Raw genomic sequence first — 26792 nt, forward strand, 5'->3', positions numbered from 1 at the left:
GAGATTCTGGCCTGGGTGGAGATTCTGGCCTGGACTGTCGTTTCAGCTAGGCAGCAGAGCAGACTGACGCGCCCTGTGCCCCTGTGCCCCCGGGAGGGGCGTCACCAGGGAGGCAGACAGGAGGAGAAGGTAGAGGCGAATTAGACGCCCTCTCTGCCCAGACCTCCCGAGCTCTGACCTCGGGGGCTAAAGGGCTGATAGTAGAGGGAAGACAAGTTTCTCCACCTGGGTTGCCTTGAAGAGTCCACCATACCAGGAGCCCCAGCACCACCCAGGGTACCTAAAACGACCGTCTCAGACACCACTGCAAGGTTTCCTGTTGCCTAGACAACGAACCCGCGGTCAGAGCAAGAGCCCTACCTTCCAGCATCTGCCTCAACTGCTGCCTTGAGCACCAAGTCCCAGCCCAAGCCTGCCAGCCATCCCAGGTGACATGCCGGTGCTCTCCACTCCACGGCCCTCTCGGGCAACCATGCTGAAGCGCACAGCCATGGTCCTGGCGCTCACAGCCTACGGCGTGCACAAAATCTACCCTTTGGTGCGACAGTGCCTGGCCAGGGGCCCTCAAGTGCCAGCTGGGGAACCCACGCAGGAGACCTCTGCGGCCACAGCAGCCAAGACTGGTATGAACCGAGTATTCCTGCGACGGCTTCTGGTGCTGCTACGACTGCTGTTTCCTCGAATCTTGTGTCGAGAATCAGGACTCCTGGCGCTGCACTCTGCGGCCCTGGTAAGCCGAACTTTCTTGTCCGTGTACGTGGCCCGCCTAGACGGACGACTAGCCCGCTGCATCGTTCGCAAGGACCCACGAGCCTTCAGCTGGCAGCTGCTGCAGTGGCTCCTCATCGCCCTGCCTGCTACCTTCATCAACAGTGCCATTCGCTATCTGGAGGGCCAGCTGGCCTTGGCCTTCCGAAGCCGTCTGGTGGACCATGCCTACAGCCTCTACTTCACCCAGCAGACCTACTACCGTGTGAGCAACATGGACGGGCGGCTGCGCAACCCTGACCAGTCACTGACTGAGGATGTGGTGGCCTTTGCTGCCTCGGTGGCCCACCTCTACTCCAACCTGACCAAACCACTCCTGGATGTGGCTGTGACCTCTTACACCTTGGTTAGAGCAGCCCGCTCCCGTGGAGCTGGCACTGCCTGGCCCTCGGCCATCGCTGGCCTCGTGGTGTTCCTCACAGCCAACGTGCTTCGAGCCTTCTCACCTAAGTTTGGGGAGCTGGTGGCAGAGGAGGCACGGCGGAAGGGGGAGCTACGCTACATGCATTCTCGTGTGGTGGCCAACTCAGAAGAAATCGCCTTCTATGGGGGCCATGAGGTGGGGCTAGTTAGGGTGCTGGGAACATGGCAGAGTGGGTGGATGAGTGGGGAGCTCAGGATTGCCAGCTTTGAGCAAGTGGGTGATGCTTTGAGTATGCACAGGCCATGGGAGATATGGGAAGGACAGGAGGGCCTGACCTGGCCAAGGCTTTAGGGGTGGAAACAGAGAAGGACCACTGTATAGCAGTACCCGGGGCTGGCTCCAGCCACTTCTGCTTCCTTCCTGAGCTTTGTCCTAGACTTGGAGCAGTGGATCACACACTGAACCACTATGGCTTCAGTTTACTCCACTACTGCAGCCCAACCATCTGGAAGCAGGGACGGTGGGACACAGCCTGCTGCCAGCCTCTGCTGCGTCGCTGTGCCCTTTGAAGGCCAGCATCCAGCAGAGCTGATTGGATGGGCAGGAGAGCATTATGGGCATGACTCAGCCCAAGCAGAGGTTAATGAGCAGCATCCAGCATAGAGGCCGTAGCTGTGCTGGTTCTCAGGGTCACGGCCAAAAGACCCAGGGCCTGCCCAGCTGGCGACCACTTTGTCTGGCCACTAGCCAGCTAGCTGTCTGGCAGCAGCCCTCATTCAGAAATGCCTGGCCCAGCCGCCCCGGAGGCGGAACACACTTCCTGCCCACCCAGCAGTTTCCCAGCCCTCAGCATGGCTGCCTGTTTGTCCGGCCCAGGCCTAGAGCTCTGCTCTGTCTCCTTCCAGGGCTGGGCCTGGGACCAGTGGACCAGGCTAGGAAAGGTTACTCCAGGCCAATTCTCCCTTTATCTTGCTGCAGCCCCTCCCCTTCCTTGAGTCTGGCGTTGCAGCTGTTTCAAGCCCTGCTCACTGCAACTCAGGTTTCAGTTCCCCTATGGTGGGGGGAGGGGCAGAATGGCACCCATCTCCTGAAAGACAGTGTACATTCCGTGGGTCAGGCTGCCTCTTGCCCTTATCTTGTCTCTTTGGCGGTACATCATTCAGAGAGGCAGGCTTGCTTCTGATTTTTACTTTGTCCTCTGACATGGTAGTGTACACTTGGAATCCCAGATTCAAAATCATGTGTGTTGTGGGACTGTTCACATTGTATTTTCAGAGAGGAGCGTCCTGGCTAATGCTAAGTTTCTGATGGGGTGAAAAAGTGCTTGGCCTTCAATTGTAATCCTCTCTCCCTTTCTCTTTTCCCCATATGCCAGGCTGCAAGGCTTTGGCAAGCAGCTGTAGCCTTGGGTGAGATGCCTGGCATATTACCGGCAGCTACATAATCAGCCTTGGCTATCACTCCTGCCAGCTCCTAGTAGTACAAGCCTAGATTACCAGAGTAGTCAGTGAGGTGTGCACACTTCAGGAAACATAGGTTGGGCCTGAATAAAGCTCAGCTATGTGAGCAGCTGAGTTGGTGAGGACAGCAGGGCACTGGTGTTTTGAAGGACTTCCTCTGGGCTTTCATCAAGAAATAGTATGATTGGTTGCCAAGGTGCATTCAATTGCAGAGAGCCCCTGTGTGCATCCTTGACCTGTATATATGCCTTGGCTGGAAAGCTATCTTAGATGATGTGTGCTTCACACACACACACACACACACACACACACACACACACACACACACATATACAGAGGTGAGTTCATTGAACTTTCTGTGCTGGCCTGGGGCCCAATCCAGTCCCACTAGTTAATGTCACTGTGGACATAGGCCAAGTCTTAGATCAATAGGTTAGGGCAGAAGGGCAAAAGTGACTGGCTAGAGGGAAAATAGCAGTGCATTTTGTTCATACTAGGTTTTCAAATATGGTCATTTATTTTAATACACATATGGTTTGTACATACATATGTACACAGTCTCTTGTTTGAGAACAAAGTAAGCATTTCTTCATACATCAAAGCATTGGACTAGGTGTGGCTCAAATAGTAGGGTACTAGTTGTGAGTAGGAAACACACAATGAGAACAAGGGATTTTGAGCTTAATTCCCAGTACTACCACCAAAAAATAAATAAGTTGAAGCATCATTTTAAGAATCTAAACTGGGGCCTAGTTTGGCCTAGACATAGAGAGCTTGCCTAATGTACATAAAGACCCAGTTTCGATTCCTTGCTACCACATTCATAGAAAAAGCCAGAGATAGTACAACGGCTCATGTGATAGAGCTCTAGCCTTAAAAAAGTCCAAGGACAGAGCTCAGACCCTGAGTTCAAGGCCCAGGAGTAGAAAAAAATAAAAGAATCTGAACTTGGCATCAGTGGCTCACGTGGTCATCCTAGCTACTCAGGAAGCTGAAGTCTGCGGATTGCAGTGAGATGCTTACCTCCAATAAGTTACTCAGGAAAAGGTGGAAGTGGCACTGTGGCTCAAGGGGTAGAACACTAGCCTTAAGCACAAAGATGTTCAGGGACAGCACCCAGTCCCTGAGTTCAAGCCCCACGACCAGAAAAAAAAAAAAGAATCTAGTTGCCTTAACATTCCTGCCAGTGTGCTCCACATTTTTTTACTACTTGATATCTCTTGCTTGGGCAGGTCATTTTGTCTTTCTGGGTGTCAGTGTTTTATAATGAATATGAAAATATAGATGCAATGAGACCTGTGAGAATCTAATGGAGGTTGTCTCCAGTGGCTCATGCCTATAATCCTGACTATGCAGGAAGCTAAAATTCAGAGGATTATAGTTTAAAATGAGGATGGGAAACAAAATCCAGGAGACTCTATTTCCAAAATAAACTCCACAAAGTGGAGCTGGATTCGTACCTCAGATGGTAAAGCACCAGCAGAGCAAGCCAACAGACCATGGGACCCTGAATTTAAACTAGTACAGAGAGAGAGAGAGAGAGAGAGAGAGAGAGAGAGAGAGAGAGAGAGAGAGAGAGAGAGAGAGAGAGAGAGAGAGAGAGAGAGAGAGAGAGAGAGAAGACAGAAAGAAAAGATAGGAAGGAATGGAAGGAGGGAAGGAGGGAGGAAAGGAAGGAGGGGAAGGAAGAAAGGAAAAGAAAGAAAGCCAAATAGAAAAGACATGAAAGCACTTGGCGAATAGTACCACAGTGGGGAGCTGTCATCACCTGGACATATAGGCAAGACTAGAGCATAGGCACCTGGACCAAGCTGGGAAATCCAAGACCCCCTAGCTACCTTGCTATAAGCATTTCTCCACATTTCTGGAATCCACTGCCTGTGTGCTGCTGTCACCCCCCCTGTAGAAACAGTGTGTGCAGAAAGGAAGTAGGAAGCTGGGCACAGTGTCTCACACCTGTAATCCTACCTAATCAGGAGGCTGAGATCTGAGGATCGAGGTTCAAAGCCAGCCTGGGCACTAAAAAGTCCATGAGATTCTTATCTCCAATTAACCACCAGAAAACTGGAAGTGGTGCTGTGGCTCAAGGGGTCAGACAGTAGCCTTGAGCTGAAGCGCTCAGGGACAGTGCCCTGGACCAGAGTTCAAGTCCCACAACCAACCTCCCCCCCCCACCCCGCAAAAAAGAAAAGGAAATAGGAGAGGCCTAACCACTGCTAAGGGAAGAAGAGGCAACGTGAGGTAGAGGCCAGCTTGGGAGTGTATTCTCATGGTTTTGGTGGGGAAATACAGTACAAGTTTCTCACAGAGAAGTACTCTGACAGGTAGCAGGAAGGGACACCTCAGTAGGTTAGACTGAACTGAATTTTTCAAAATGAGGAGCATCGTGATTTTCTTCCCTGTGCTAGTCTTTGCTTCATACAGGATAGAAAATTTAGGAGCTGATCACTTCCAGGGAGAGGAGGTACCTGGGTGAGAAGGGCAGAAGAATGGTGCTAAGAGGGAACCCAAAGAAATGGGCTCAGTAGAGGATAGAAAAGTTGCTGTCCTAGCAACCACAAATTCCCCGGGATACAGAGAAGAGAGTGATGGCTATCCCAATTAGACTGATAGTTGGAACAAAGAGTAGCTATGGAGGTGGGGGGAACAGATGTTTGGCCTACTGGTAGAGTGCTTCCCTAGCATACATGGACACCTAGGTTTAATTCCTTGGTACCACATACATAAAAAAGAAAATTGGAAGTGGTGTTGTGGCTCAAGTGGTACAGCTCTAGCCTTGAGAAAAACCAAGGATAGTGGTCAGGCCCTGATCTCAGGCCCCATGAATGGCAAAAAAAATGGGGTAGCTATGCTGAGGTGTTTGTAGTACCATTACCACCATTACTTGTTTGAGACTCAACCCCACCTAATTGTAATCCCCCAGCTCTTAGCCTTGTAATGGCCATGAAATAGCATTAGGATGCATGTGAGCAATATTTGGGGACTTTTACTCCCCCACGGGAGTTGTCACAAGGCCTCTGAATGTGCACTGTCCCTGCAGGTGGAACTAGCACTGCTACAGCACTCCTATCAAGACCTGGCTTCTCAGATCAACCTCATCCTGCTGGAACGCCTGTGGTATGTCATGCTGGAGCAATTCCTCATGAAATATGTGTGGAGTGCCTCAGGCCTGCTCATGGTGGCTGTCCCCATCATCACCGCCACTGGCCACTCAGAGTCAGGTGAGAGTCAAGACTCCCGGGGCTGGAGCCGGGCTTGTGGAATTCAGTTGGCACACTTGCCCCTTTTACTTGGGGCATTGAGGACCTAGTAGCATCCTAGATTGCCAGAGGCAGGCTCTCCTCATAGATTCTTATTGCCTTTGGCCCTGCATACATCTCATGCTCCTTAGTACCCGCAGCTGAGCCTAGGACCACAACTTAGAAATACCGCATGCCTTTTTTTTATTTTATTTTTTCCAGTTATGGGGCTTGAACTCAGGGTCTGGATGCTGTCCCTGAGTCTGTTTTTGGTCAAGGCTAGAGCTCTACCACTTGAGCCACAGCAGGACTTCCAGTTTTTTCTGATTAGTTTACTGGAGATAAGTCTCACAATCTTTTCTGCTCTGGCTAACTTTGAACTGGAATCCTCAGATTTCAGCCACCTGAGTAGTTAGAATTACATGCATGAGCCACTGGTGCCCAGCTACCACATGCTCTTTAGCCACATGTGTGTACATTTGCCCACCTGTGCCTATGCTCACCACAACTTCAACTCGGAAATAAGTTGTGGGGAGTACCTTGGGTGAACCCTTTCCTTACCCCAGCCATGGTTTTCCCACACCTAAAACAGTTCTTACAGATTACAGATCATAGAGACTTCTATTTAAAGGACTTTTGGGGAGAAGATGGTAGAAAACCTGTGTTACCACTTCTTTTAGTTTTTTGGGGGGGGTATTGGTAATGGTTAGGTTGTGTGTGTATGCACATACATGGCATCATGTACACCAGTATTGGGGCTTGAACTCAGGATCTAGGTACTGTCCCTTAGCTTTTTGTTAAAGGCTGGTGCTCTTCCACTTGAGCCATAGCTGTAATTCTGGTTTTTTGGTGGTCAATTGGAGATTGCTCTCTGGAACTTTCCTGCCAGGGCTGCCTCGAACTGTGATCCTAAGATCTCAGCTTCCTGAGAAAGTAGAATTACAGGTGTGAGCTACTAGTGCCAAGCTTCTACTTGTCTTTATTCCATTTGTTCTTCTACTGGCTTATGGTTTATTCATTCGATTTTCAGGCATTCAGTAGCTACCCTTGAGAAGGTTAACATGCTGCTCTAGGTTCTTAAAAGCAGTCATAGGTTAATCAATAGCTCTCCTCCTCTTACACCTTAGAAACATTTTACCTTAGAGAAGAAAACCTGTCTTACATGTCACTACAGCCATTGTGAAGTTTGGATTCATGTGGTTTTCATTTTTGGATATTGCTTTTTCTGGTGAATGCCTGTATAAACTCAACCTCGTGTATACTGATTTCTCTTCTTGACATTCCATTCTTTTTTAAGCTATTTCTAGGACCTTAACTCAAGGCCTGGGCACTTTCCCTGACCTTCTATCATGTGAGCCACAGCACTACTTCCAGCTTTTTCTGTTTCTGTATTATTGAGGAATTGAACCTAGAGCGTCATTGCATGCTAGGCAAGCACTCCACCACTCATTTGTCTCTTCTGTGTTCCATTCTTCCAGAGAGACATCTTTTAAAAGTTTGGAGAGGTGCTTTTAATAGTTTGGAGGTGTGTGTGTGTGTGTGTGTGTGTGTGTGTGTGTGTGTGTGTGTGTGTGTGTGTTAGTCCTGAGACTTGAACTCAGGGCCCGGGAGCTGTCCTTGAGCTTCTTTTGCTCAAGGCTAGGGCTCAACTACCTGAGCCTCATCTTCCACTTCCAGCTTGTTGGTTGTTATAGGAAGTAAGAGTCCCATAGACCTTCTTGTTGCGGATTGGCTTTGAACTGTGACCCTCAGATCTCAGCCTCCTGAGTAGTCAGGATTACAGGCTTGAGCCATCCCACCAGGGAGTGGCTTGAAGGTTGTTTTTTTTGTTATTGTTTTGTTGTTGTTGTTGTTATTTGCCATTGTTGTTTTGTTTAACTTAGGTTCTCATTATGTTCTCTGAGAATGACTCATGCCCAACTAAAAGTTCTTTCAGTGAAGATTTTACCAGGGAATATTCGCAATTATTTTGATGTCCTCTTTTATCCTTTTTCCAAAGCTAAAGTAGGTTGGATATAGGAATGTAGAGGAACAGTTAATTTCTCCCAGCCCTTTGACAATATTCGATTTTTCTTGTGTGTGTATATGTGTGTAGTGATATTGGACTTTGAACTAAGAGGGCCTGTGCTCTCACTTGACTTTTTTGCTCAAGGCTAGCATTCTTACTAACTTGAGCCACAACTCTACTTCCAATATTTCTTTTTTTCATATATTTTTATCGTAATTAATAGAAGGGTTATATTATATTCACCAGATAGAAGGTACATTACTTCACATACATTGATACCGTTTCTTATGTCTTGGTCCCCATTTCCTTCCCCCCACCCCCAATATTTCTTTTTTTTGTAGTTGTTGTAAAGTCTGTTATCAGTCAAGAGTGGGGAACTTTTATTCTGTCAAGGCCCAATTGGGTGTTTATGACATCATTTACAGACAATATTGTCAATACAGGCAGCCAATGCAAAGCATAGAAGAAGCATGCCTGTCCATTCTGTTATGTAGCAAATTATTTCAAAAGCTAGATGTTCCTTACCCTTGATATTAGTTACTACTAGTATATCTGTGTTTCTCTCAGGGTATCTTTCTTTGGCATTCTTAGTGTATATTTAGACATGAGTTTCTGTTTGTCCTGCTTGTATGTCCTTTATTCATGTTTTTCAATCTTCTTCCTGCTCACTAATTTTCTAGTTCATTTGTTTTCTTTTCAGCCATGTCTAATATGATTATTTTTACATTTCTGTCTTAGAGTCTGCTTCACACAAAAATTTGAAAATAGAAAAATTCTTTATTGTATTAACTGATTGATTTAGACCATACTGCAGTGTAAAATCAAACGGTTGTACTTGCAAGTCAAGTACTCTACTGCAACTTGCCTCCAGTCTTTTTTTTGTCTGTTTATATAGGAAGTGTTGCTGCTAAATCTTAAATTCAGGACCTCATGCTCTCACTTGACTTTGCTCCTCAAGGCAGATTTTCAGTCACTTGAACCACATCTGCATTTCTGTCCAGTCTTTTTTTATGCCAGTCCTAGAGCTTGAATTCAGACCATAGGCATTGTCCTTGGTCTTTCTCAAGGCTAGGACTCTACAACTTGAGCCACAACACCACTTCTGGCTATTTCTCTGTGTGTGGTATTAAGGAATCAAACCCAGGGCTTCATGCATGCTAGGCAAGCACTCTACCACTAGGCCATGCTCCCAGCATGTCTAGTCCTTTTTTGCACTGGTTATTCTATTTCTTTTGGGGGACATACTGGATTTTGAACTTGGGGTCTTTTATACTTGCTCTCTCCTTTCTTCCTTCCTTTCCTTTCTTTTTTCTTTTCTTTCTTCTTTTTTTCTTTGCTGGTCCTCAGGCTTGACCTCAGTGTCGATGCTATCCCAGAGCTTCCTTTGTTCAAGACTGGTTCTCTGCCACTTGAGCCACAGTGCCACTTCTTCAGGGGTTTTTATGAGCAGTATATTGAAGATAAGAGTTTCATAGGCCAGGAGTATGGCTTTGTGGTAGAGTGCTTGCCTACCATGCATGAAGCCCTCAGTTCAATTCCTTGATACCACATACACAGAAAAAGCCAGAAGTGGTGCTGTGGCTCAAGTAGTAGAGTGCTAGTTTTGAGCAAAAGAAGCTCAAGGACAGTGCTCAGGCTCTGAGTACAAGCCCAAGAACTGGCAAAAAAAATTCACAGACTTTCCTAACAGGGCTGGCTTCAAACTGCAATCCTCAGATCTCAGCCTTCTGAGAGCACAACTGTCTTATTTTATCATCTTTCCCACAACTTTGTGTGTGTGTGTGTGTGCGTGTGTGTATGTGTGTGTGTGCGCGCGCGCGTGTGTGTGTGCGTGTGTGTATGTGTGTGTGCGCGCGAGCGCGTGTGTGTGTGTGCGTGTGTGTGTGTGTGTGTTGGTACTGCTACTTGAACTTCAGGCTTAACCTTCCTCAGGTTTTTCACTCACAGCTGGCACTATACCATGTGATCTACACCTCTACTTCTAGCTTTTTGCTGGTTATTTGGAAATATGAATCTCCATGATTTGCTTACCTAGGCTGTTCACCAAGCCTCAATTCTCATATCTCAGCCTCTTGAGTAGCTAGGATTATGGGTCTGAGTTGCCAATACCCAGTGTTCCCATCACTTCTTTTGTGCATGTTTATCATAATAATAATAATACTTATTGTCTATCCAACAGTTTTTCTTAGGTTCTTGAATCTACTTTTGCCTTCTGTCTGTTGGTCCTCACTCATGGTAGATCATTTCCTTGTTATACCCTCACCCTCCATGAGAGTGTAATTACTTGGTATACATCTGCTTTTGTCTCAGCAAAGCACTTGAGGGTAATTAACTGGTTGGAGGCCATGTTCCTGTTAACCTTTCCATTTAAGCAGGATGGGGGTGTTCCTGAGCTTGGAGGTAGTATTCATTTGAACCCCAAATACATAATTACAAATTCTTACAAGACATGTTTTGTAAGAAAGCCAGTGAGACTTCCTGTTTCTCTTGGAGGTTCAAAGAGGTGCTTTGGCTACTTGCTTCTTTTTTTCTGCTAATATTCCTTGCTTTCCTTCAAGCACAACTGTGTTTTAAAGGGTGTGATAGTTTATACAGTTCAGCAGCAAAAGAGTTGTCAGTTATATATATCGCACATGACATATTTGAAAAACGGAGCTGGGAGTATGGCCTAATGGTAGAGGGCCTGCCTAGCATGCATGAAGCCTTGAGTTCAATTCCTTGGTACCACATGGTCAGAAAAAGCCAGAATTGGTGCTGAGGATCAATGGTAGAACACTAGCCTTGAGAAAGCCCAAGGATAGTGCTGAGGCCCTGAATTCAAATCCCAAGACTGGCAAAAAAAATACATGAAATCTCTTTAATCCTCTTCCTATTTGAGTTTCCAAATCCTCAGCTATCTATATTTCTCCTTTGAGTCTCTTTTCCCTGGAAGAAAAGTCTAATTCTGGAAGTCTACACACGCAAAGTGGCCTTGTTTCAGGTATCTCACCCATTCCACGCACCTTGGCCAGAGAATGTGGACCAACCCAGAAGAAAACCAACCAAGAGGAAGTGCCTGCAGCAACTTTTCCCTGGATAATACTAGACAAATCACAGCCTATTTCTGGGAAGGTTGTTTCCTCCTCTAAAGGCCTAGGACATGTCTGTATGTGTGTGTACACATGTATGCATTAGTCCTGGTTTTGAATTTAGGACCTAGGCACTTACCCTGAGCTTTTATGCTCAAGGCTGGCTCTCTGCCACATGAGTCACAACTCCACTTCTGGATTTGTTTGAGTGGTTAATTGGAGATAGAGTCTCAAAGAATTTTCTGTCCACTCTGGCTTCAAACCACCATCCTCAGACCTCAGCCTCTTGAGTAGCTAGGATAACAGACAGGAACCAGCAGCAACTAGCTCGCCTAGGTCTTTTTTTATATGTATGCCAATCCTGGGTCTTGAATTCAGGGTCTGGATGCTATAACCGAGCATTTTTTGTTTTGTTTTGTTTGTTTTTGCCAGTCCCAGAGCTTGAACTCCGGGCCTGAGTATTGTCCTTGAGTTTTCTCAATGCGAGAACTCTACCACAGCACCACTTCTGGCTTTTTCTATGTCTGTGGTTCCCAGGAGCCCAGGGCTTTGTGCATGCTAGTCAAGCACTCTTACTAGTTGGCCAAACTCCCGGCCCCATACATTATTTACATTCACCACTAGGCTGTTTCTCAGTACCAGAAATACTTCTTTGTTGTTATTTGTTTGTTTATTTTTGCCAGTCCTAGTCTAGAGTGCATTCTGGGCAAGCACTCTACCACTAGGCCAAATTCCATGCCCTGTCCTCTGTCCCTGAGCTTTTTTTTCTTTTTCTTTTTTTTGGTGGATCATGGGGCTTGAACTCTGCACCTGGGCGCTGTCCCTAAGCTCTTCAGCTCAAGGCTATTGCCCTATCCCTGGAGACACAGCCCCACTTCTCATTTTCTCATTTGGCCAGTCCTAGGGCTTGAACATTCTCAAGGCTAGAGCTCTACCACTTGAACCACAGACCACTTCTGCCTTTTTTTATTTTTCTTTTCTTTCTTTTTATTTTTCTTTTTGCCAGTCTTGGGACTTGAATTCTGGGCCTGGGCATTGTCCATGAAGTCTTTAGCTCAAGGCTACCACCCTACCACTTTATCCACAGTGCAATTTCCGGTTTTCTGGACTTTTCAGTGCCTGGGCTGGGCTTTGAACACTGATCTTCAGATCTTGAGTAGCTAGGATTATGGGCATGAGTCACCGTGCCTGGCACTTCTGGCTTTTTCTATATATATGGTACCTAGGAATCAAACCGGGCTCTTCATGCATGCTAGGCCAAACTCCCGGCCCCATATTCTAGAACTTTTTTTTATTAAAGAATTTATTAACATTGATTTTTATATCATATTTCAAATGTTACGTTTAACAAACAAGTGTTGAAGTAGTCTAGAACTTTTTGAAGCCTCTGCTATAGTAGGCTTGTGGGAAATTCTGTCTCTATCCCTTCCCCCATCACTCATAGTCACCTTTGGAAAACACACAAAGGAAATTTCACCTTCCTTGCTTGCCCCCTTGCTTGTCCCATTTCCATCTTAGTAACCTCCTTGTTATTCCTCTAAATACCAGGCATGCTTTGGCCTCAGGCACTTGAGACCTGATACATTTTCTGCCAGGATGCCCTTTCCTTTGCTACCCTCTCATCAGAGCTTTGTTCCCAGGCTGCCCTTAGGCAAAGCCTGTCTTGACCAGCACACATTTTTCCACCTCACCTTCCATCCTGCTCCCCTAAATATTGAACACTCTGTATATCTCCTCTTTGTTGTATTTCCCTCTCTCTGCTTTCCACATTAAACTGCATGATGGTAAGAAGTTTCTCTGTTTTGCTTTTTGTCAGTCCTGGGGCTTAACTCAGGACCTGGGAGGTGGCCCTTAGATTTTTTTTTTGTTCGGTCATGGAGCTTGAACTCTGGGCCTGGCTGTTGTCCCTGAGCTCTTCAGCTCAAGGCTACTACCCTACCCTTGAGCCAAGCCCCACTTCCTTTTTCTAGAGGGCCCAGCGCCCCTGAGAATTTTTTTTTACTCCAAGCTAGAGCTCTGGTGGGGGGTGAAGAAAAATGAGGGAGTAGGTAATAATGTTCAAGAAAAAATGTACTCAATACCTTATGTATGTAAGTGTAACCCCTCTCTGTACATCACGTTAACAATAAAGTTAAATAATTAAAATATTTTTTAAAGCTAGTGCTCCTATCACTTGAGCTGTAGCTCCAATTCTGGCTTTTGAGAAATCATTCATTGGAGATAAGAGTCTCACAGACTTTCTTTCCCAGCCTGGCTTCAAACCCTGATGGTCAGATCTTAGCCTCCTGAGTAGCTAGGATTACAAGTGTGAGCCACCAGTGGCCAGCTTGTTGTCTTTTTTTCCCTACTGTTTCCCCAATAGTCAGTGAGAGCTCTCAGTGCTTCATGGAACTTGGGAAGAAGCGTGTCCGTAACTACTGGGAAAGATTTAGGTAACTTTTGCTTTGCTAGTGTGCAAAGTCCAGAGGACTGAGGAGAGGGATTAGGGGCTGTAACTCCATAGAGGCTTAAAAGGGATCTACAGGATACAGTGACTTCTATCTCCAGGAAGATTCCAGCCATAGCTACAGTGGCTCTCTCACAAAGACCACAGCCCCTTCTGCTTTGTCCATACTGACTTTCCAGCTCTCAGGTCACAAGGAGGAGTGCTGCTGTCTTTCATACCTGGTGGGACTGTGTCCTAGAGCATGGTGGGAAAAAAGGTCCAGGATCTTAGACTTTGACAATTGATGGCCACCCCCACACACACACACCAAGTTCATTGCCCTGGTTTCCCTGGCCAGGCCTTAGGAAGCAATGCCCCTTTCTCCCATTTCTACTTTGTGCTACTTGTATGTTCATGCATGTATGTGTATACTCAAGCTTGGAATCAAGTCTTTGAGCTCTTGCTTGGTTTTTTTCATTAACAGCTGGTACTCTATGTCTTGAACCATGCCTCCAATTCCAGTTTTGTGTTGGTTAATTGGAGTTAGAATCTCATAGATTGGTCTGTCCAGGATGGCTTTGAGCCTCGATCCTCAGATCTCAGCCTCCTGAGTAGCTAGGGTTATAGACCCGAGCCACCAGCACCTGGCCTTGTACTACTCTGAGTTAACTCTGACCACTTTTCTCCTTACCCTTCCCTTGCTGTTGATCTATGAGGCTCAATTTCAGAATCTTTTTCAGCCCCAGGACCTGTGGAACCTCCCCAGTGAGTGATCCCTTCTCAGTCATCTCTACCTCAAGATCCACAGAGTCAGCCTCATCCTTGCTCTCCACCAGATTACTTATATAAAACTCCCACAATTGGGAGAGTGTGAGGAAAGGGATGACATTATTCAAGAAGAAATGTACTCATTACCTGACTTATGTAACTATAACCTTTATAATAAGAATTTTTTTTTTTGGTTATGGTGCTGAACTGTGGGCCTGGGCGCTGTCCCTGAGCTCTTCAGTTCAAGTCTAGCACTCTACCACTATGACCCATAGTGCCTCTTCCGGTTTTCTGGTGATTAATTGGAGATAAGAGTCACATGGACTTTCTTGCCTGGGCTGGCTTTGAACCATGATCCTCATATCTCAGCCTCCGGAGGAGCTAGCATTACGGGTATGAGCCACTGGCGCCCCACTACAACAACAACAACAACAAAAAATTTAATCCTAAGATTTAAGTGAGTCCATGCTGTCACTGAAGAGATTGAGGCTATGGAGTCTAGATTGTGACAGAAAAGCAGATTTAGATAAGAGAAGCTGTTAGAAGAAAACAGAAAGTGATCATTAGCATGAAAAATAGAAACCATGGCATAGTGCCAGGCAATGGTGGCTTATGCCTATAATCCTAGCATACATCTGAGAATCAGGGTTCAAAGCCAGTCTAGCCTAGAAGGTCTGTGAGACTTGTCTCCAATGAACCATGGAAAAGCCAGAAGTGGAGCTGTATCTCAACCTGTAGAATGTTAGGCTTGAACAAAAAAAGCTGAGAGACAACATCCAAGCCCTGAGTTGATGCCCCAGGATCAGCACAATGAAGAAATATAATTCAGTAGTTATCAATATATTCATAGAGTTTGGCAACCACCATCTCATCAAAATTCTGAACATTTATCATCCCGCAAACAAGTTCCAAGCTCATACCTATAATCCTAACTACTCAAAAAGGTGAGAGTTAAGAATTGCAGATCAAAGTTACCCAAAGCAGAAGAGTGTGACAGACTGTCTCCAATTGTCCAGCAAAATTCTGGACTGAAAGCATTGCTCAAGTAGTAGAGCTGCGGCCATTTATAAAAGTCCACTGAGGGACTAGACTTGAAAATGCTCCATGACAGTGCCCAGGCTCAGAGTTCAAGCCCCAGGACTGACAGAAAAAATGTCCACTGATGGGTCCAAGAATGTGGACAGAACGCTTGTCTAGCATACATGAAACCCCTGAGTTCGATTCCTCAGTACCACGTACACAGAAAAAGCTGGAAGTGATGATGTGGCTCAAGCGGTAAAGTGCTACCTTGGGCAAAAGTGCTCAAGGTCAGTGTCCAGGCCTGGAGTTCAAAGCCAAAACTGGCACAATAAAAAAGTCCAATGATAGCCTAAGATCCTGAGTTCAAGCCCTGGTGCCAGAACACACACACACACACACACACGAAACTAGATTTATTATCAGTTCCCTCTTGCTCAAACTCTGTACCCACTGATGTGCTTCCTATTTCTATGGATTCGCTTATTCTGGACATTTCATAGTAATGTAGTCATATGGTTGACCTTTGATGATTGGCTTCTTCCATTGAGCATAATTGTTTCAAGGTTCATTTGTATTGTAAGAAGAATTAGCACTTTCTTCTTTTTTATGACTGAGTCATATTCTACTGTATGTATATACTGCTCTTTCTTTATTTACCTATTGATAGACTTCTAGTTTAGGCTATTATAAATAGTGATGCTATTTTTTGTTATTTCTTTTGCAAACTTATCTAGGAATATACTTTCCAGGTCCTTACAGTGGTTCTTTGTTGAACTTTGTGAGAAGCTGTTTTCCACAGTGATGTACCATTTTATCTCCTACCAGCAGAAAATGATAGTCCAACTTCTCGTTTGGCCAGTGATTGTTGTTATCTCCCTTACAGCCTCCCCAACTGTAGTGATGAGGGGATGAGGTAGTATTGATTTACATTTGCCTTAAAGTATTGATGTTACACATATTTCATGACATTACTGGTCCTTTATATATCTTATGTGGAAAAGTGTCTATTCACATTCTTAGCCTATTATGTGACTGGGTTATTTTTCTGTTCGTTGTTAAATTATAAAAGCTCTTTTTGGGGGGCCGGGAGTGAGGCCTAGTGGTAGAGTGCTTGCCTAATATGCATGGGGCCCTGGGTTCAATTCCTCTGTACCACATACACAGAAAAATCCAGAAGTGGTGCTGTGGCTCAAGTGGTAGAGTGCTAGCCTTAAGAAAGCTCAAGGACAGCCTGGCACGTTGGTTCACAAGTGTAATCCTAGCTACTCAGGAGGCTGAGATCTGAGGATCAAGGTTCAAAGCCAGCCCAGACACAAAAGAATGTGAGACCCTTGTGTCCAACTAACCTCTAGAAAGCAGGAAATGGGGCTTGGCTGAAGAGTAGGGCAGTAGCCTTGAGCTGAAGAGCTCAGAGACAGTGCCCAGGCCGAGTTCAAGCCTCATGACTCACAAAAAAAAGTAAAGCTCAAGGACAGTGCCTAGGCCCTGAATTCAAGCCCCAGGATTGGCAAAAAAAAGAAAGTTCTTTTTTATTTTTGGCATTATTCTTTACCAGATAGGTAATTTACAAATATTCTCTCCCAATAAGTAGTTTGCCTACAACCTTTTTTTTCAATACTTGAGTTTGAACTCAGTTCTTCATGCTTGTTCAGCAGGCAGTCTGCTATTAAGCTATGTCTCTAGTCTGGTTTTTTTTTGTTTTTTTTTTGTTTTTGCCAGTCCTGGGCTTGAGCTCAGGGCCTGAGCACTGTCCTTGGACTTTCTCAAGGCTAGAGCTCTACCACTTGAGCCTCAGCACCACGTCTGGCTTTTTTCTATGTATGTGGTACCGAGGAATCGAACCCGGGTCTTCATGCATGCTAGGCAAGCACTTTAACCACTAGGCCAAACTCCCGGCCCCTCTAGTCTGTTTTTACTTGCATGGCGATGTCCTTTAATGCCCAAATATGGGGGGTTTGCAGGGGGTTGGTTCTTAGAGGGAGTTGCTGATACCAGGGCTTGAACTCAGGGGCCTGATACTCACTTGGCTTGTTTTTCTCAGTCTAGTGTTCTACCACTTGAGCCATACTTCCAGTCTGACAGTTTTCTGGGTAACTGGAGATGAGTCTTGCTGGCTTCAAAATGTGATCCTGTAGTTCAGAGGCAAGCTGCTTGCCTAGCATGTATAATGTCCTGGGTTCAATTTGCAGTACCAAAAAAGAAAACATCTAAAACTACACTTTGAAAAACAAACAAATAAACAAAATGTGATCCTCCAGGTCTCAGCAACCTAGTATTATAGACATGAGCCACTGGCACTTGAACTCAGAGCCTGAGCACTGTCCATGGGTTTTCTCAAGGCTAGAGCTCTACCACTGGAGCCACAGCACCACTTTTGGCTTTTTCTATGTATGTGGTACTGAAGAGTGGAATCGAACCCGGGTCTTCATGCATGCTAGGCAAACAGTCTACCACTAGGCCACACTCCGGCCCAGCCTGGCAAAATTTTTGTTGTTTCTTTATTTTCTAGTACCAGGGTTTGGACTTTAATTTTTTACTCTACCATTTGAATCACACCTCCAAGTTACCAAGTTTATTTAATTTTTATGAAATTCAGTTCATTTGTCTTTCCTTGGTTTCTTGTGCCTTTGGTGTCATCCAATTATGTGTTATCCAAACTCATGATGCTTTTCACTGTGTTTTTTTTTTATGTCTGTCCTGGGGCTCGAATTGTGAGCACGAGCGCTATTTCTGAGCTCTTTTTTGCTCAAAACTAGTGGACTACCACTTGAGCCACAGCGACACTTCCACTTAATTGGAGATAGTCTCCCAGATTTTCTTGCCTTGGCAGGCTTTGAACCATGATTGTCAGATCTCAGCTTCCTGAGTAGCTAGAATACAGACATTGTTCTCTTCTGTAAGAGTTTTATAGTTTTAGTTCTTCACATTGACCTGTGAACCTCTTACAGTTCATTTTCATTTGTGAAGATGGCAGGGCATGGTTACTTGTGCATATGTATCTGGCTATACCAGCACAATTTGTGCATGACTCATCTTCCCTATGGAGGCTTTTTACTTTCCTCTGTCTCCCCTTCCTTCTCCCGTGGCTCACAGACTCAGAAACGACGAGGAAGGCAGCTTTCCAGCAGGAGGAACAGGAAGAGGAGCTTGTAAGTGAGCGTACAGAAGCCTTCACCATTGCCCGCAACCTCCTCACAGCTGCTGCAGATGCCACTGAGCGGATCATGTCTTCCTACAAGGAGGTAACCCCAGTACAATGCAGCCCATTCCTAGCTGTGCCCCACAGTAGCCCAGGCTAAGCCCATGCTGGCCTCCCTACAGGTAACAGAGCTGGCTGGCTACACAGCCCGGGTGTATGAGATGTTCCAGGTGTTTGAAGATGTCCAGCACTGTCGTTTCAAGAGGCCTGGGGAACCAGAGGATGGTCAAACTGGGTCTGGAGCCATGATACGATCTGGTATCCACATTGAGGGGCCCTTGAAGATCCAAGGTGAGATGTTGTATCGCCATGCACAGTGCTTCCTCTTGTTTCTGCCTCCCACTGAGCAACCCAGCCAGCTGAGTCCAAAGAGGATGGGAGGGCTGCCGAATGAGTTGGGTCCCTGAAGACGGTTTCTTCAGAAGAGGTGCTGGCCAAGCAGCCTGTCTTCTCCAAGCAGTAGCTGCCAGCTAAGCTGCTAATCTGCCCTCCTGAGAGCCCTGGCCTAGATTACTAGTTAAGAAAGAGAGGCAAGTAAGGGAGGTGGGGGCGGGGGATAAGGGGAGACTAATGGAACACAATGTAAACATGTGTAAATAGTGTAAGCTAATCAATTTTATTTTGCCAGTCCTGGGCTTGAGCTCAGGGCCTGAGCACTGTCCTTGGACTTTCTCAAGGCTAGAGCTCTACCATTTGAGCCTCAGCACCACCTCTGGCTTGTTTCTATGGATGTGGTACCGAGGGATCAAACCTGGGTCTTCGTGCACACTAGGCAAGCACTCTACCACTAGGTCAAACTACCGGCTCCTAATCAATTTTTTTTAGAGAGGAGTGTGGGCCCTGATTATAGGAGATCACACAAATCTGCAGACACCCATAGAAAGTTCAAGGCAATGTGTGAGCATAGGAGAGACTCTACCTAGTCTGAGTATTAGACTAGACATTGGAGAAGCCTTTAAGATGGTACCCAGAGCAGGGCACAGTGGCTCACACCTGTAATCCCAGCCACTCAGGAGAATGAGATCTGAGTTTCTCAGTTCAAAGCCAGCCCAGGAACTAAAATCTGTGAGACTCTTGTCTACAATTAACCACTAGAAAACCAGAAATGGTGCTGTGGCTAAAGGGGTAGGACAGTAGCCTTGTGCTCAACAGCTCAAGAACAGCACCCAGGCCGAGTTCAAGTCCCACTACCAACCACAAAAAAAAGATGGTACCCAGGAAATGGGCAGACACAGAGCAGGAGTAACAATGCCTCATGTTCCAGAGGACCAAAGCCATAGTGACAACACAGAAGCATGGTAGTAGATACTAAGGGCAGAGGTCAACTTGTTAGAAGACCTGGCTACTTTCCCAAAGTGTTCTGGACTTTACCACACTGTTCCAGAATCCATGGATGGGTATTAGGGGTGGATAAGCCTGTGCCAAGGGGGTGACAGAGGTCCTCCAGGGCATAGGAACCCATGTAAATGCTGCTTCCTCTTCCTTGCATTTTTCTCTGCAGGCCAGGTGGTGGATGTGGAGCAGGGAATTATCTGTGAGAATATCCCCATCATCACACCCACAGGAGATGTGGTAGTGTCCAGCCTCAACATCAGGGTAGGTCAAGTGGAGGAGGGGTGTCTGACTCAAAAGTGCTGACTGGGCTGAGCTAAGCAGATAAAGCCTAGGTATGCATCCCATTTGCATCTGCAAGCCCCAGCCCTTGGCTTACCACCTAACTATGCTGACAGTAATCATTGTCTCCAGCTCTGCGTGGCAGGTAGGCTAAGGTTACAGTGAGAAATCAATGTATCTGTAGGAGTCAGAGCAGATAAAACAACAACAACAACTAGCAGTTACCAGGATTGGCCAAGGGTTACCCAAGCGATCTTAGCCTGATCATTGTCTGCTCTCCTCCATCCTAAGAAAGCCAAGACTTGAGAGCTCTGGTTCCTCTCCAGCTCTTTCCTCTCCTCTCCAAAGGGGTAGAAGATCGCCACTCTCCCACCTGGGCCCCTCTCCTGTGCAGTCTCTGGTCCTATTCCATCTGCTTTGAGATATCCCTAGCAGAGTCTGTGTGGTAGACACAGGTATTCATTGGGGAGGGCTCTCTGGCCCTGGAGAGATGAAGGAAAAGAAATGAGATAGGAGTGGGGAGATGCCTCATATTTGTAATCCTAGCTATTCTGGAGGCTAAGACTTGAGGATCACCATTTGAAGCAAGCTCAGACAGGAAAGTCTGAGACTATTATCTCCACTAGAAACTACCAAAAAGTCTGAAAGTACAGCGATGGGTCAAGTGGTAAAGCAATGGCATCGAGCAAAAAGGTCAGGCAAAGCTGGGCACTGATGGCTTATGCCTGTAATTCTAGCTGCTCTGGAGGCTGAGATCTGAGGATTGAGGTTGGAAGCCAGCCGATCAAGGAAGTTCTGAGACTTATCTTCAGTTAACCAGAAGAAAACCAGAAGTGGTGGAAGTGATGCTGTGTCTCAGAGTGGTAGAATGCTAGTCTTGAGCAGAAAAAGCTCAGGGATAAGCACCCAGGCTCTGAGTTTAAGCCCCATGATGGATTAAAAAAAGGGGTGGGGTCAGGGATAGACAGAGCCCTGGCCCTGAGTTCAAACCCCAGGATCAGCACAAAAAATAAAAAAGGAAAGCAAGGAAAGAAAACACTGATGTAGCTCTGAGTCCAGGCAGGGCTTTGATAGAACCAGGGAGCAGTGAATTAAGACTAGTGCATGGGGACAGCCAGTGTTCTCTGAACTCTGGACTAGAGACTTAAACCTTTAGGTGAATGGAGGAAGTGGGCTGGACAAAGCAAGTGTCCCCATTCTTAGGGTGAACACTCAAGTGGGGAACAGTGGCTGAAAAGCACATTGGGTTTTCTTTCCAGTAGGCAAGTGTACTATGTCGTGTTATGTTTCTCAACAGGGGAGGAATTAGGGAAGAGACAGGAAGAGGTAGGAATGCCCCAGCTGCTGCCTGTGTCTGCTGAGGGGGCTGAGACTGGAGGGGAGGAAGAGGAGAAAGAAGTCGTGAGAGCCAGTTGGAGGCAGGACATATGGTGTTACCCCATATAGCACACAGAGTCATGGTGGTGTGAGCCTTACCACCCTTGACAGTGGTAGTTTCCAGGCTAGACTCAGCAAAGCCAAAGAAAGCAAAGATACTGAAGGCCTGTTGAGCAAGCTTTAGCTGGTTAGAGAGCAATGCCAGGTAGGAAGAAGGAAATCGCCTGTGGAAGAGCAGGGACAAGGTCCTGCATAATCCAAAAGCCCTCTTGCCCATTCTTCCCTCAGAGTTGATGGTTACACACTTGTGTGCCTTGAGGATGCTCTAGCAAAGCACCACAGACCAGGTGGCTTTAACAGCAGTTAAGGACTCTTCCAACTCTGGGGGAGCACAAGTCTAGATCAAGGGCACAAGATGGGGATCCTTCTTTGGGGTCTGAGGGAGTCTGTCTGTCCCAGGACTCACCCAGCTTCTGGTTTTCTGGCAGTTGCTGGTGTTCTCTGCTTGCGTTACATCATCCTACTCTCTGCCTCCATTTTTACATGGCATTCTCTCTCTGTGTATGCGTCTCTGTGTCTGTGTTCCAAACTCCCAGTTGTAAGTTCACATTGAATCAGTTCTGCCTCATTCCAGTATGACTCCATGTGATCTAATTTGATCATCTATCGCCTATTTCAAGTAAGGTCACCTGCTGAGGTACTAGAGATTCAGATTTTAATATAAAAATTTAGAATCCATCATGGCTCAACCCATAGCACGAACATTGCCTAAAATAGCAAAGATCAGTACATTGATTTTTTTTCCAGGAGTCCTATGCACTGTATTATTCTTTTTCACAGATATATAAGCACTCACACTGATAGTAAGGGACTAAGTACGATGATGCTGGTGATGGCCTGGGGTTCTCTGTACTAGGGTGCCCCAAGTATTCTCTGTCCTGGAGCTGAACGGAAATCTGATTGGAAATCTGATAACACAAAAGCTGTCTCCGTGTACTCACCTCTCCTTCCTACAACTGTTTCCGTACTCAGTAGGGATAATGTGATTGGCTAATTCAAGACCCTGTGAAGTCAGAGAAGACCAAGAGGACAGGGAGATAAGCAGCTGCGGAGTGGGGGGTGTTAAATGTTCAATTTAGGATTGTGAAGAAAATGCCTTTCCTAGGGACAATTTCTAAAAGGGGCTGAGGCTCTTGATCTTGAATTTGGATTCTGGGTAAAGTGAGACTTGGATAGGATTGAGGCTAAAACCCAGAGTCTTGGAATATACTCATTTATTCACCTGTAGTAAAATATACTCTTCTTCTGGTGTTGGTCCCATGTTTTCCAGACATGTCAAGGCCTCCGGGGACAGGGCCAGCTCTTGTCCATTTCCCTGTATTCTAGGCCAGGCATCTAGTTAGGGCTCTGGACATTGGATCTGACCTCTCTGGCTTTGCTTTTACTTATCAAAAGATTATTAAATACCTTGCCAGGCATATTTGTAATCCTAGCTATTCAGGAGGCTGAGATCTGAGGATCACAGTTCAAGTAGCCCATAGGAAATTCCATAAGACTTCTACCTCCAATGAAGCAGTGAAAAAGCCAGAAGTAAAATGGTAGAGTACTAGCCTTGAGCAGAAAAGCTCAGGGACAGTACCCAGATCTTGAGCTAAACCCCAGGACCAGCATACATACAACAAAAGATCAAGATGCAGAATAGCCTACCCCATGAAGTGTCTTGATACATGCCTCTAATGTAATCCTAATACTGGGAGGCTGAGACAAGAGGATTGTCAGTTCCAGGCCAGCCTAGGGTACCTGCTGAGACTGTGCCTACCTGCCAGTCTTGGATGTAAGAACCTTTGTGAGGCCGCTGCCACACTTTGCTGCATCCACAGGTGGAAGAGGGCATGCACTTGCTCATCACAGGCCCCAACGGTTGCGGCAAGAGCTCTTTGTTCCGGATCCTGGGCGGGCTGTGGCCCACATACGGCGGCGTGCTCTACAAGCCCCCACCCCAGCGCATGTTCTACATCCCTCAGAGGTAAGGAAGCCTGCCACTGCCGAGACCTCTTCAGCAAGCAGCTGGTGTGGAGCCCTGTTCCTTGTCTTTCCCCTACATCTTCCTACCTGAGCACCTGGAAGTTTACAACAGAGGCCTAGGAAAGGACAGAGTCTACCCTCTTTGAAGAGGACAAAAAGACGCTTTCCCAGAGCCAAACAAACCAGGAACCCAGCCTCGTTCTCCCTCCATTGCAGATCTGGGTGGGGGTTCTTGCACTCAGGCCCATAGATGTGTGTGCATGCGCGTATTCATGTGTAAGTTGGGGGTGCATGGATATGGTATGGCCATTACTTGGAAGGCTCTGTTGCAGGTCTGGCTTCATTGTCCACAGCCAAGGCTACCACAGAGTGGGCTCAGGCAGAACAGTTAGGGAAACTCAGGCACTCTGCCCTCAGTAGACATACAGCTTTCCCACAGGCCCTACATGTCCGTGGGCTCCTTGCGTGACCAGGTAATCTACCCAGACTCAGTGGAAGACATGAGAAGGAAAGGCTACTCGGACCAACAGCTGGAAGCCATCTTGGACATTGTACACCTCCACCACATACTGCAAAGAGAAGGAGGTAGGGCGGGGATGGGACTTATCATCCCTGCATAGAACACTTTATCACCCTTTGTCCCAAGATCCTGCTGCCACCTACACTTCTGGACTTTTTCCCCAATGTAGGGAATGAAGGTTATCTGTGCATCCTAGAGTCCAAAGTGCCTGCCTTGAGACACACTTTCCAGGGAGGACAGCCTGTAAACAGGTGGCCCTAAGCAGTGCCCATGCACCAGGGAAGGGGTATTCATGTTATGGGAGAGAAGTCTGAGCCAAGACCTGTAGAAGTGGAACACTGACCAAGTGGTAGGCCTGTCTGCAAGCTAGGAGAGCCCAGAACAGGGTGCATGCAGCCAGGGCTTGGGGACAGGAAGATACTAGTTCACAGAGAGAACACTGGCTTTCCTGGGGAGGGATTAGAACCCCCGCAGAGGTTTTCAGCAAACTGGGCCTCCTCAGGGAAGGGTAAGCCTGGTTGTGCATAGTGTTTCTGTTGAAATGTGATAGGGAGAGTAGAGTAAGAGGGGACTCTGGGGAAATAAAGCTCAGGAAGGAGGGACAGGTTGTGAGAAAAGGTGTTTGAGAAAAGAAAAGACTTACGAGAGTGGCACTGTGGCTCAACATGGTAGAACACTAGTCTCAAAAGAGCTCAGAGACAGCACCCAGGCCCCAACCAACAACAAATAAAAGCTGGGCACTGGTAGCTCATGCTAGCCCATAACCCTAGCTACTCAAGAGGCTGAGATCTGCGGATCATGATTCAAAGTCAGCCAAGGCAGGAAAGTCCCTGATACTCTTACGTCCAATTAACCACCAGAAAATAGGAAGTAGTGCTGTGTCTCAAGGTGGTAAAGTGCAAGCCTTGAGCAAAAAGGAGCTGAGGGACAGCACTTAGACTTTGAGTTCAAGCCTCACAACTGACCAAAAAAAAAAAAGACAAAAGCAAAAACATATAGCTGGGTGCTGGTAGCTCATGCCTATAATCGTAGCTTCTCAGGAGGCTGAGACCTGGAGCTAGACTGCCACGTGTTTCCATCAGTCCTCCCCTGGTACAGACTGGGCCTTTGTTGAAGTTGAACAGAGTCCCTTGCCCCTTGCCCCTTGCCCAGGTTGGGAGGCCGTGTGTGACTGGAAGGACGTGCTCTCCGGGGGCGAGAAGCAGAGAATTGGTATGGCCCGCATGTTCTATCACAGGTGAGCCCTGGGGATGGCTGCCCAGAGCCAGCAATAAGGACAAATGGGTGCTCCCTGGGGCCTCCTACAAAAAGAACAGAGCTATCAGACACAGCCTTGATCCTAACAAACCTAGTAGGGCCATGGGCTACAAGGAGCAGTCCAGGAACTGGGGCCGGGATCAGCAATAGGGGGTCCACAGCCTCTTCCCGTTGGCTCCTCACCTCCAAGGCCCAAGTACGCCCTCTTGGATGAGTGCACCAGTGCTGTGAGCATAGACGTGGAGGGAAAGATCTTCCAGGCAGCCAAGGACGCAGGCATCGCTCTGCTCTCCATCACCCACCGGCCATCCCTGTGGTAAGGGCCTTGTGAAGCTGCTTTTGGACAAGGGTGGGGAGCTGCCACCTGAGGTGGAAAGGGCAGCTTCCAGCAAGCTTTCTGTCTTTCTCTTGACCAGGAAGTATCACACGCACTTACTACAGTTTGATGGGGAAGGTGGCTGGAAGTTTGAGAAGCTAGACTCGGCCACTCGCCTGAGCTTGACTGAGGAGAAGCAACGTCTGGAGCAGCAGCTGGCTGGCATTCCCAAAATTCAGGGGCGCCTCCAAGAGCTCCGCCAGATTCTGGGTGAGGCAGTGGCCCCAGAGAAGACCTCTGCAGCCAGCCTCCCAGGTCCAAGCATCCCAACTTGACCCAGACCCAATGCCTAGCCCCACCCCTGCCTAGGCTCTCGGATCACATGAAGGAAGCAATAGCAGCTACCACCTGCCCTCGCCACCCCTGCATGCCTCTCCCTCCTCCCAGGCCCCCTAGCCTGGGGCCTGCCCTTCCCAAGAAACTATAGGAAGCCCATGTCCCTTCTCCTGCCTCCACCCTCATCCTGGGGTTCGCTCCAAGATACCTGTGCCTGTTCAGGGCAGTGAGTCCTTTACTTTTCTCTGGGGAGCAAGTACGGGGACTAAGGTTCCCCAATCCTGACCCCATATCAAGTATGGTTGAGCCATAGCAAGGGTGCAAGGCCCTCCACTGGCCCGGTTCACAGCAGCCCACCGGAGTCTGGTGAGTCTGGCAACTGTGGGTCATGGCCCCCCTAAAACTCAAATCCCCATTACTTCTTCTGCTCCCTTGAAAATCCCACGATCCATGTGTCTGTTGTCACCCTAGCAAAGGCTTTTGTCCCCATAGAGTGCCCTTCCTGCCATGGAAGCAGCCAAATGGGGCCTTGAGTCAGTCGGAACCCTGGGTCTGTGTCCTCTCCTTCCTGGTACTCTGGAGAGGCATAGGGGAGAATATGACACAGCCTCCCCAGCTCTCTCCTCCCTAGCCTTCTTGCCCACTACAGCTTAGCTTAGTGGATTCCGTTTGTAGTTGTCTTTATTGCCAACATAAGTACCTACCTGCCAGTGCAAGAGGTGGCCAAGCACTGTCTCTTGGGCTGACTAGCCTCTTGTGCCAAACCCGACCCCACCCCACCCCCGCCAGCCTACACTGCCAGCCACCACCAGGGGGAGCCCTCTGCCTGTCAGGAGGGAGTGAGGGCACCACGTGCTCAGCTTAGTGCCAAAGAGGGGTCCCAGGGGGCACTGTCTCTGCCAAGCCAGCCCTCACAGAGGGATAGACCCCACTGCCACTGTGTGCCTTTCCCAAACCTTCAGCCTTTGGGCTGAGGCACCCCCCCCCTCCTTTTCAGTCCCCTTGGTCCCCAGTCACCTCAGTAAAGA

General features: G+C 47.3%; 1 protein-coding gene across 1 annotated transcript; it reads left to right on the top strand.

Moving 5' to 3' along the window:
- The first annotated feature begins 48 nt into the window (after positions 1–48).
- Positions 49–26792, top strand: Abcd1 (ATP binding cassette subfamily D member 1). Its single transcript, XM_090325789.1, has 10 exons — positions 49–1327; positions 5633–5813; positions 18214–18362; positions 18442–18610; positions 19821–19915; positions 23191–23336; positions 23775–23920; positions 25008–25092; positions 25303–25428; positions 25529–26792. The coding sequence occupies exons 1-10, from the start codon at positions 434–436 to the stop codon at positions 25761–25763; spliced, it is 2226 nt and encodes a 741-aa protein (XP_090181915.1). The 5' UTR covers positions 49–433; the 3' UTR covers positions 25764–26792.

The sequence above is a fragment of the Megascapheus bottae genome, chromosome X, assembly GCF_031878675.1.
Source record: "Megascapheus bottae isolate mThoBot1 chromosome X, mThoBot2.hap1, whole genome shotgun sequence".
Taxonomy (NCBI): Eukaryota; Metazoa; Chordata; class Mammalia; order Rodentia; family Geomyidae; genus Megascapheus; species Megascapheus bottae.